Raw genomic sequence first — 11275 nt, 5'->3', positions numbered from 1 at the left:
TGGGAGCAAGGTGTGTGCAGTTCCCACTCTTGAACTCATGAATTTCCTGAAGGATCTGAACCCACTCCTTTTGAATAGGTTAATCACCAGTCTGCATCTGCCCTTGTCCTTCTCTTCTTTTCTAGCAGAAAAGATTCTGAAAGACACTGTCCCTTTCATCTCAAAAGCTCCTGCCTTACAAGGTTAGCTTCTCAACTAAATTTCCTGGAGAATTCTTTCCACACTCAGGCTCAGGGCCTGGCTGGCCTGGAATAGGAGGTCTGGTAGCCATCAAGGACCATCCCAAGGAGCCAGCACCTGAGGCCATGTCCAGAGCATGAGGGGAATTTCATAATAGGACCCCCACTTCAAAGCCACTGCCTTCAGTGGCGCCTGGGGAGTTCAGTTTGCCAAACAGAGTGGGAACAGCGGATGCGGTGTCCCGTGAGTACGGCCCTGTAGTAGGAGGCTTGAGCTTGAATCCCTGAAGCGCTGCTTTCTGGTCATCCCGCTGTGGGCCACAGTTTCCTCAGCTGTCCAAAAAATGATCATTCTATTTCATCATTGCTACTGTGAGAAGTATGTGAGGAAATGGGCGTGAAATCACACTGCAAACTGTGGAGTGCCACAGCCGTGTAAACGGTGGTGGTTAAATGATCCCAGGGTCCTGGGATCGAGCCCCACATCAGGCTCCCTGCTCGGCAGGAAGCCTGCTTCTCCCTCTCACACTCCCCTTGCTTGTGTTCCCTCTCTCACTGTCTCTCTCTCTCAAATAAATAAATAAAATCTTTTTAAAAAAAAAAAAGGGTGTTGCTATTATTAGTTGATAGGTCATCTTCACTCTTGGGAGCCTCAAGACGTAGCTCAGGAGGCAACCAGATTCCCTTCCACCCCCATTCTCCAATATGAACACTCTACTTAGTCTTATTTAAGCGAAAAAGCTCTTCTCTTCACAGAGAAACTCAGGTATGACCTTGGACCTCCCTGGGTCTCCATTTTTTGGTCTATATTGTGGGGCTGGGAAGGGGGGAGATCTTAAATTTGGATCCTCCCTGAGGACCATGATGTCTCACCAGGGAAGTCTGCACCCCAAGGTCACTGCCAACAGGGAGAAACCACCACGGACATCACATCCCAGAGCCCCGAATGACCGGAGCTGTCCCATGTACCCTCCAGGCCCAGTGCCCCAGTTACCCCTGAACACCTCTGGACATCATCTCTCCATTTTACAGAAGATGAAACTGAGGCCCAAGAGAGCAAGGCTGCAAGGGAGATGACTATGGGAACTGTTCAGCACTCCCTTCCTCTTCTAGAAACTGCTTGGTTTCTACACCACGCCAGCCAGGAGTTCACATGGTGGCTGCCATGTTCTCATAGACCCAACCCTTGGCCACAGTGGAGTGATCCAGCAACCTCATCTGGAACTGGGCCAGTCAGCTCCCCTGATGCATTTGTCAGCCTGGAACTGGGAAGGAGTTCTCTGGTGGAGGCGCCACAAGATAGGTAGATGTTGTCTGCCATGGGATGCAGATTCAGCCAATGTCTGTCTGTCTGTCTGATTCCTGGTTTCTGTTGTTGCCAAAGCCAAGCCGCCTAGCTACCCTTCCCCCTCGGTGGTATTATGATAGATATTTGTTGGTTTTGCCCATCCAGGATCCCTTTCCCTCATTTTGATGAAAGCACCCACTTTCTCTTCAGGAAATTATGCCACCGTCTGTGTCCTGGGGAGACCGTCTGGGAGTTCCTCCATCCTGCCCCCAGCCATGGAGTGGGCACATGACCCAAACTAGTCCAGCTGACTCAGTTCTCTGGGAATGTCTAGCTAGAGCAGACTGTTGTCACTCAGGCATTTGAATGGCAGGCCCCTCGCAAGGTGATGCAGGGGCTCTAAGTACCTCCATCCTCATTCCTATCTTTCTCAAAACCTGGTTGTGTAATTGACTTTGATCCAATCTAGTATCTATCCCATGCAGCCATTTTTTGCTGAAGTTTTCCAGAGTTGGATTCTCTGGTTTGTAACCAAAGGCTCCTAACTCAGAGAGAAATTGGAAGTGGAATGGAGTTCTACTGCACATCCTGCAGGAGGTGTGGGGTAGTAAAAACGATTGGGCTTTCCTGGGGCCAGTGAGGTTGCTGTCGTGCGTGGCCCTGGACAGCAGCCCACGGGGTGCAGCAGCAGAGGGCCGGTTCCTGTATTACCTGGTATCGCCTGACCCCCGAGAATGTGGCTGTCAGAGAAAGGGCAGCTTCTGACACAGTTCGGTTTTAAGGCGATGAGGAATGCCCAGGCTGGGGGACGGAATGTTGTGTTCCAGCTGCGTAGAGTAATGTAAAGGGAAAGTCAACAAAGCAAGCCCCACTGTGATCGTGTGTGTGTGTGTGCACGCGTGTGCTGGGGGGAGACACAGAATGAAATGTAGAGCGTTTCTGTGACCACCGTGAAAGAACCTCACGACTTGCTGCGGGGCTGAGATCTCCAAAACCCAAAGTTGACAGCTCATTGTGCAGGTTGCTGAGCCGACAGGCCTGCTACGCTCCTGTGCGGCTTCTGGCCAGTGGAACGGCTGCGCAAGGGGATGTGGGAGACACCCGAGGCTGTCTCCAACACTGGGTGGAAGCAGTCACCATCTTCCCGATAGAGAAGGCTCCCAAGGTCCTGCCTGCTCCGGCCACCCCTCAAGGCCGCTAGCTGGAGGGTGGGGATGGGTTTTGGCCTGGAGGGTGAAAAACAGACTGAGTGGGAAAGAATCTTGGACCCATACAGAACTACGGAAACTGTTCATTGGTACCAGCAGAAATCTGGGGGGTATCTGTGGGGATGGATTTTTGCGGGGCTTGGTGAAGGAAGGGGCATGGACCATTGGACCAGACTGATCTCCTCGATGTGGATGAGTGGATCAGGGATCCTGCGTTCTCTGTGCCAGCTCCAGCAGCTGCCTGGGTTCTGACCATTGATGGATTGGCTAAAGCAAACCTGGACCAAATGTTGGCCCACGTGAAATGAAATTTAAAGGCCCTAAATCCCTTGGCATCATATAGAGGAAGGGATTCAAGGATTTCTGAAGACAGGAACGCTGGATTGCATTTATTTTGTGCCTCCTTCCCATAAATATCTCTACGGCCCTCACTGAACCCAGAAACTTCACCTTTGCTTTTGAGGAAAGTCTGAATCAGGCGTGCTTGGTGAAGGGCTCCCTGATCTCCCCGGGAAAGGAAGAAAGCGGAGGCGTGGGAGGCCAGGCATTGGCATTTAGGTGCCTCAGAAATTAAGCGAAAATGGTCACCCTAATATTCAGGAGGTTCCGAATGAGGCAGGACCTCTGCTGGAGGGCCCGGAAAAGATAGAGCTGACCACCAGTCTGACTTAACTGCACCACCAATAAAACATAAGAAACAAAGCAAAACAAAGCAAAGCAAAAAAACCAAAAACCGATCATCACCTAAGGCCTAGGCTTGAGTTCCTTTATTGATCTAAAGCCCCTTGAATAGAGGATACACTACTTGCCCTCGGGGAAGGTCTCTGCCATACTCCCACCCAAGTGTAATGTGAACGTTTCTCCTGCCTTCTCCAAAAGATCAGTACCACACCTTCGGGGAGGCTGTGGAGACGACCGAAGACCCTGGAGGGTGATGACTCCCATCCAAACACCGTTAGTTTCCCCTCTTTGGCTGGTGCAAAATTAGCTGGGTCTTGGAAAATGTCAGTGAGCTATTTTAATCAAGTGGCAATGCCCATTACAGCTGCTGCATTAGATATGCGGTCCTCGGTACAGTCCCTGGAGCTCATATGCATCTATTGGTTTCATTTTCTATTCCAGAAACCACTGGAAACATTCTGCTCTTAGTTGTAAGGGATAACAGTTTTCCTTTACTATTCGACTCAAGGATAGCTTCGTTCGCAGATCTGCACCGGAAAGACTTTAATTGTCCTATTCCACAAGATATCAGACCGACCCACTACGTTGATTAAATCACATTAATAGGGCCTGGAGAGCACAAAGTGTGCTTTGGGTTACATATAGGATAGGTTCCTGATGTTAGAAACATTTTTTAAAACTGTGTGTGTGGGAAGGAGTTAGTGTAAAGTGTGCTGGGGGGCAAAGAGCCAGAATGCAGTGGACATCTGCTAGTTTGCCTGACAACATTCCTCTTTATGTTGGTGACGCCGCATGACCTTTTCTTTGGGTAACTACCATTCTTCATCCCAGCAAATGTTAATCCAGGTGCCCTGTCCTCCATCTCCAGCAAGGGAGAGGCACGGGACCAGAGCTAGGCAAATCAACCTCTCCGCTGGGACTGGAACGGTGAGCGGAATGACACAGGGGAGGAAGGTGATGGAGGGCTGAGCATTTAGCTGGCAATGTCCTTAACAGAAGATTCGTGAGTCTCACCACTGAGGGCCCCAGAGCTCCCCTCATTCCTACATGTCTTGAAGCCTGGTCAGTCAGCTTTTCCTTCGACTGGGTGAATTTCACTGATACCCTTCTGTAGTGGGCTGAATGGTGGTCCCAAAGATATGTATGTCCACATCCTAGTCTCTGGAACCCATAAATGTAACCTTATTTGGAAAAAAAGTCTTTTTGTAGATGTGATGACATTAAGGGTCTTGAGATGAGATCAGCTTGGGTCAGCTGGATGGGCCTTTGTGCCATCAGTCCATCAGTTGGGTCCTTCTGCGAGAGAAGCGCAGGGAGACTGGCACGCACAGAGGACAAGGTGATGTCATGACCGAGGCAGAGAATGGAGGGACACGGCCATAAGCCAAGGACACTGGCAGCCACCAAAAGCTAGAAGAGGCAAGAAGACTCATGCCTGGAGCCTCCGGAGGGAGTCTGGCCCTGCTGACACCTTGATTTTGGATTTCTGACCTCCAGAACTGTCAGAGAATAAACTTCTATTGTCTTAAGCCGTCAGGTTTGTGGCATTTCATTATGGCAGCCACAGGAAACTAATATGCCTTCCAGTAAATTCTTTTCCCATAAGATAGTTTCTTTTTTTAAGATTTTTTTTTTAAGATTTATTTATTCACTTTAGAGACAGAGCGCAGGTGTAAGCGTGGCGAGGGGGAGGGAGAGGGAGAGAGAAACCTCAGGAGACTCGTCACTGAGCTCGGAGCCCAGCACTGGGCTCGATCTCATGATCCTGAGATCACGACCTGAGCCGAAACCAAGAGTCAGACACTCAGCTGGGTGTGCCGCCCAGGTCAGTTTCTGTTGCTTGTAACCAGAGAACCTTAGCGGTAACAGTTGTTCATCACTCCAGTTATCTGTAATGAATCACTCTTTTTGACCAAGTTACTTCCAGCTGGATTCCTGTCACTTACAACCTGCGCCAAACTCACCACTGGAAGCAGAGAATGTGGATTCGGAGTCGCTCCATGTATCCCACCGTCCCCGTTCACCCAGAAAGCACGCCAGGCAACCAGCTCCGGTACAGCCAGAGACAGGTCCCTGCGCCCAGCCTCTTATTTGCATAATCATTTTCTTTGACACCTGGGAGTGGGAGCGAGTTGTCACTTTTTTGCCAGGGCAACACCTAACCTGGTGATGGATGCAGGCCAGAACATTCTCCCCTGAGCTTTCCCTCCACTAGCTTTAGGACCTGTCTGTGGGGTTGGAAAGTCTGGAAGCTCTCTGGCTCCTTAGTATGTTCAGCAGTTTGGCAAAGGTGGGCAGGCAGCCCTCCCCTCTCTGTGCCCAGACCTGCACAGAGCGGGGCCTGGACTTACACGGGGAGCATGCGGGAGGCCCGGCGTGCAGGCAGGGAATCCCCAGCGGCCCCTCGGCTCAGCTCCAGCCCCTGCCCTGTCTGCTCATGGGGGCCTACGTGAGACCCACACACATGCCATGCCCTCTGCTTGGAAACACTTCCTGGAACCCCATTGCCTAATTAACTGCTCATCCATATGACGGCAGCTTAAATCGTCACGCTCAAGAAAGTCTTCTCTGACCCCGTTAATGGTCTCTGCTACATGACGTGCTTCTAGCTCCCTGCGCTTAGTACAGCTCACCATTAATCTGTTTCTGTGATCGCTGGATTTAAACCCATCTCCCTCCCTAGTCTGTAAGCTTCACGAATATAGGGATATGTATTTTGTTCCCCATTATATCTCATGAACCTGGCGAGCAGTCAATGAATCAGAGTCCAGGTGTGTCAAGTATATCTGAGAAGTGGAGATGTGTGTGTGTGTGTGTGTGTGTGTGTCTTGGGGGCACACTATGGGGAAACGGAGAGAACACGCCTCCCCCAAAGGCATCCGAATTAAAAAAAAATACTAAGGGGCACCTGGCTGGCTCAGTTGGTAGAGCATGTGACTCTTGATCTCAGGGTTGTGAGTTCGAGCCCCATGCTGGGTGTAGAGATTACTTAAAAATAAAATCTTATAAATAAATAAAAATAAATAAATACACGCACAGTTCAGCTAAATAAAACATGTCTGCAGACCACACGTGAAGCCCCAGCCTGTGAGTCTTCCAAAGATATTTGTTGACTGAATAAAGTAAGGAGGAAGGGGAGACAGAACTGGGAGAATATTCTGTTCAGTCTTGTCCACACCCTCTCAAGGGCAAGACCTCTGTCTGGTCATTTCCTCTTCCTCCCAGTGCTCGGCACACAGTATGCTGTACGAATCAGCTGATCCATGAGTAGGTATTCACTAAATACCTTCTCCTCGAAAGCCTGGGTTCAACCAGACAATGTCTTCCATGTTGAAGCTTCACATGGTAGGACAGACAGAGGTGTAGCCAGGCGATGACGGTACCGTAATGGGTGATCTAGGAACAGTATGTGAACAGGGCTATGGGAACCCTTGCCTCCCAAAATCCTCAGAGGATTCAGCAGGTAAGCATAAGAGATATGCCCCCAGCAAGGACGAGGGGCCTGGAGCTGGCCGAAAGGGGAAGAGGTCTCAAGCATCTGCCTGGATGGTAACTCAAGGTAGGGCTGGAGGTCGAAGTGGGACGAAGACAACTGCCAAAGTCAGCCTGGGGGGACCCGGGGGTCACATATGTCCATGCATAGCAGCTCCTTAACCACCAACACTTCAGAGTTGAGCTGGCTTTAAATTAGTGACTCCCTGCGACATTTGCCTTTCACTTCCCTCTCGGGTTCGGGCTGAGACCACCTGACAGAGGGGCCGAGATCTGGAGATGGGGCAGGGGCGTGTCCACTTCACACATCACATCCTAGGATGGGACAGGCCAGGGCCCTTCAGAGTCTGCATCTCAAGCCAGCCCTGGCAGGAAGCCGCAGGGCTATTGCTTGGCAACTGTTACACACCAGCTAAGGCAGCGGCTCCTCTTCCTTCCTCCCAGACCTCATCTTTGAAAGCTACTCTCGTTGGAAACTTCTGGGAAAGAGACACAGCTGAGGTGCAGCACTCCTCCATCTGAACCCCCTGTCCAGTCCTTTCCCTAGCCCTGACAGAGAGTTTGAACCTGACGGATCAACTCTGGAGATCCGTGAACCCCCTAAAACCACATGCGAACTTTGTGAGGGCAGAAGAAAGACGGCACGCAAGGAACACAGATCTTGGCAGACCAGCGAGCCTGGATTCCAAACTTGGCTCCACCGCGTCCAGCTGGGTGACATTTGGGCAAGTCCTTGCACCTCTCCGGGCCCCAGTTTTCTCATCCTGCGACACGAATGCGAAGCGCTGACAGGCAGGAGGAGCTCAGGAACCGTTAGCGGTCTTTCGACTTCCCCTTCGGCGCATGCCTGCTGCACGGGTAGCTTGGAGGTCCCTGTGTGAAGTTCTCTGGGGTGTTCACCAGGCTCCCAGAACCTAGGGCAACACTACCCTGGCCTGGGCCTTTGGGAGGAGCGGACCTAGCCTCTGGGTGTCACTCCTCAGGCCGGGGCGTGTGCCTGAGCAGTCACGCCACCATGAACGCCGTAAGCAGGGAGGGATCTCTGCTGTTTCAGCGGACTGTAGGGGTGTGGGAAGGGGGACGCCGGGCCTTGCTTTAGTAAACCTGAGAGTCTGCAGGCCCACTGGGGGCCTGAGTCTCCAGGTCTGTAGACTTTTCCTCCTGGGAGGTCTCACGGGACGTCTCCAGAGATACCTCTGACACCCCGTCGACACTGCTCAGCAAGTCCTCAAACTCCCGGGGGTCGCTGCTGCGCACGGCGGCCTCCAGAGCCTTCTGGCGGTGGTAGAAGTGAGAGAACTTGTTGAAGATGATGGTGATGGGGAGCGCCACCACCAGGATGCCCCCAAGGATGCAGCCCGAGGCTGCCAGCTTGCCGGTCACCGTCACGGGTACCACGTCCCCGTAGCCCACGGTGGTCATGCTCACCGTGCCCCACCACCAGCAGGCGGGGATGGTGTCGAAGCCCACGTCCTCCTCCTTCTCAGCTGTGTAGGCCACACCGGAGAACACGGACACCCCCACGGCCAGATAGAGCAGCAAGATGCCCACCTCACGGTAGCTGTGCTGGAAGAGAATGTAGGAAGCCAAGTCAGAGCTGGGTGGGCCCACAGACCTAATATGGAGCATATGGGGGAAACTGAGGCCCACAGAGTAGAAGGGGCAGGTCCAAAGTCATAGAGAAAGTGCAGTTGGTGCCAAGCAAGACCCAGGTCCCTCGACTCCGAACTAAGATCTTTCAACCGCAAGAGGCAGCCAACTCCCTGGGCATGAACACGGGCCTAACTTCTGTGGTCCAGGATGCCTGCTAAGCCACAGTGGTTTCTTCCAAGGCAGGGAGAACCGGTGGCACCAGCCAGGTAGTAACAAGCTAGTGACTGTCACACAGTAACCGAACCAACGGAGAACCACAGTTTGTACTCCACAAATGCAAAGGGTTGGTTTCATGTACTTTCCGCTGGTCTACCTCCTCTCTGACAAGTACAAAACACGTTGTGCCTCTCAAGAAAGCTGACAGGATATATGTTCCCCAGACAGCCCACTGAACACACCCGCCTGTGGGTATATATATTTGCTCTGCCCCTGAGGCCAAGCGATGGTTCTCAAACAGGGCAATCTGCCCTCCAGGGGACATAAGGCAATGCCCTTTTTTTCTTAAGATTTTATTTATTTATTTGAGAGAAAGAGAGCACAAGTGCAAGGGACGGGCAGAAGGAGCAGGGAGCCCAACATGGGGCACGATCCCAGACTCCAGGATCATGACGTGAGCCGAAGGCAGATGCTTAACCTACTGAGCCATCCAGGCGCCCCAACATAGGGCAATGTCTTTAAACATTTTTGGTTGTCACAAACAGGACAGGTGTGCTACCGGCATCTACTGGGTAGAGGCCAGAGGTGCCGCTAACCATCCTGCAGTGCATCCTGCAGCCACCCCCGCCTTCACACACACACCAAAGAATTCTCTCCCCAAACGTCAGTAGTGCTGAGGCCGAGACCCCTAGTCTAGAGCTGTCATTTCCTAGTCCCACACTGTAATGGGTGGAGGAATCATGTTGGGATCTTTTTTAAAAGGCAGAACTCATTTGAGTGGGTCGAGGGCAGGGCCAGAAATTCTGCATTTCTAGCAAGCTTCCAGGTACTGAGAAAGCTGCTGCTGGTCAGCGGCCTTGCTCTGAGTAGCCAGGAGTCTTACACCCGAGTCTTGGACCCTGGCAGCCTCAACTAATATTCTTCTCCCTCCTTGCAGAAAAAGCCGGTGGCACCAGGCCCTGGCTCCCTGCATGGCTGGAGGCAAGGCAGAGTTCTGGGGCGAAGGCATCTTCCCTGGAGAGATACTGAGTTCAGGGATGCAGCTAATGGAATTCCCTGTACCTGTCCACTGCCCCAAGATTCTCCTTACATCGCCCTGCCTGTACCCAGCATCCTGACTGCCTTGCCATGAGGGCATGAAAAAGGCTTCACGAAGCCACGGATGGCGGGGTCTCCTAAGGATCCTTAGGAGGGATGCCCAGAGCTTTAGAAGAAAGAGCGGGAGGCGCTGGAGTCAGGCACAGCTGGGTTCTTCTCTGGGCTCTGCAACTTACTGAGGAACCTCTGACAAGTCCTGGAGCCTCAGTTTCCACATCTGTAAAGTAGTGACAATAATCCTTGCCCCAGCTTGAACCCCTCACAGGCTCCATCTCCTACTACCTTGGGATAAAGTTCAAAATCCTGGGCCAAGAGTCCATGGCCCTTCAGCACCCCATTCCACCCACCTCTTCAACCTCATCAACGGACACCCCTCCTTCCTGTCCCCTCCCCACGTTCATCCTGCTCGCTCTCCAGGCCTTTGTCCAAGCTGTTCACATTTCCTCTATCCCCACGCCAGGCTAAGTTCTCCCGCTCAAGGTGAAGCTTGCCAGAGCAGTGATGCACCCCCAGGGCAGGGCCTGGCACAAGAAGGGTGCTCAGTAAATTGCAGCCAGGCTTTAGAAAGCCAGCTCTCCAACCTCAGGTTCTTCACCTACGGGAAGGGAATAAATAACTGCATCTTCCTGAGGAAGTTGTCCTGAGACTGAAATCGATAATGGATGTAAAACTGGCACAGAATTAGCACTAAGTGTTAGTTCTGGGGCTGCTGCTGGACTTGGCCTGTCAAGGGTGACCTACGGTATCTGTGCCCTCCCCCCACATAATGCCAGAACAAAGGCTCAGCGGAGAAGCCAGTTAGCATCCTGCTTTGCAAATTTCTCACTGTGTATTATCTGATGTTTGACGGACTCAAGTGACCTTTGTCTTGTGTTTTTGGTTTTTTGTTAAAGAAAGAAAAGCAAAACCCTGCCTCTACGTTCAGTTTTCACCCCTGGGAAAGAGCCCTCCCAGGGCTGTTGGGAAGGGCAGACGGGATGGGAAATGTACACCCGGTGTCCAGCCCTGTGCCTGGCACAAAGAATGTCGCCTGGGTTCACTGTGCGCCTGGACACTGCGTGCCTCTACGTTCCCCTGCCAACCTGCCCTTTGATCACCGTCGCCGCTCACCCCCCCTCCGCTCCCCCGCCCCTCTCTCGGGCCCCAGAGGCCCTACCTTGAGCGTGGCGCCCAGCGAGCGCAGCCCGGTGGAGTGGCGCGCCAGCTTGAGCACGCGGAAGATGCGCATGAGACGGAACACCTGCACCACCTTGCCCAGGTCGCCGAGGTCCTCCCCGCTTGCGCTTCCCCGGTCGCCGAGCGCCAAGCTGGCCAGCAGCGTGAGGTAGAACGGCAGCACCGACACGATGTCAATGAGGTTGAGGGGGTGGCAGAAGAAGTTGCGCGTGCTCGGCGCCAGCAGGAGACGCGACGACACCTCGAAGCTGAACCAGGCGATGCAGAAGTACTCGAGGTGCCGCAGCACCGGGTCGTCGCGCACGCCGTCCGGGCCGCGGCCCGCAGCCACCGCAGCCACGGCG

General features: G+C 52.8%; 1 protein-coding gene and 1 non-coding gene across 2 annotated transcripts; one reads left to right on the top strand and one right to left on the bottom strand.

The window, feature by feature from the left end:
- The first annotated feature begins 6262 nt into the window (after positions 1-6262).
- On the top strand, positions 6263-6335 carry TRNAK-CUU. The gene has a single exon. It is a non-coding gene; the product is annotated as a tRNA-Lys (tRNA).
- A 446-nt stretch (positions 6336-6781) lies between these two features.
- On the bottom strand, positions 6782-11274 carry KCNS1 (potassium voltage-gated channel modifier subfamily S member 1; the record flags this gene model as incomplete). Its single annotated transcript, XM_034641586.1, has 2 exons — positions 6782-8414; positions 10912-11274. Coding segments are annotated over 2 exons (834 nt in total), but the record flags the coding sequence as incomplete, so codon positions are not given.
- Between the last annotated feature and the right edge of the window lies 1 nt (position 11275).

Source organism: Ailuropoda melanoleuca, chromosome 13 (assembly GCF_002007445.2).
Source record: "Ailuropoda melanoleuca isolate Jingjing chromosome 13, ASM200744v2, whole genome shotgun sequence".
Taxonomy (NCBI): Eukaryota; Metazoa; Chordata; class Mammalia; order Carnivora; family Ursidae; genus Ailuropoda; species Ailuropoda melanoleuca.
The sequence above is the reverse complement of the archived record's forward strand: the minus strand, read 5'-3'. Positions and strand labels throughout refer to the sequence as shown.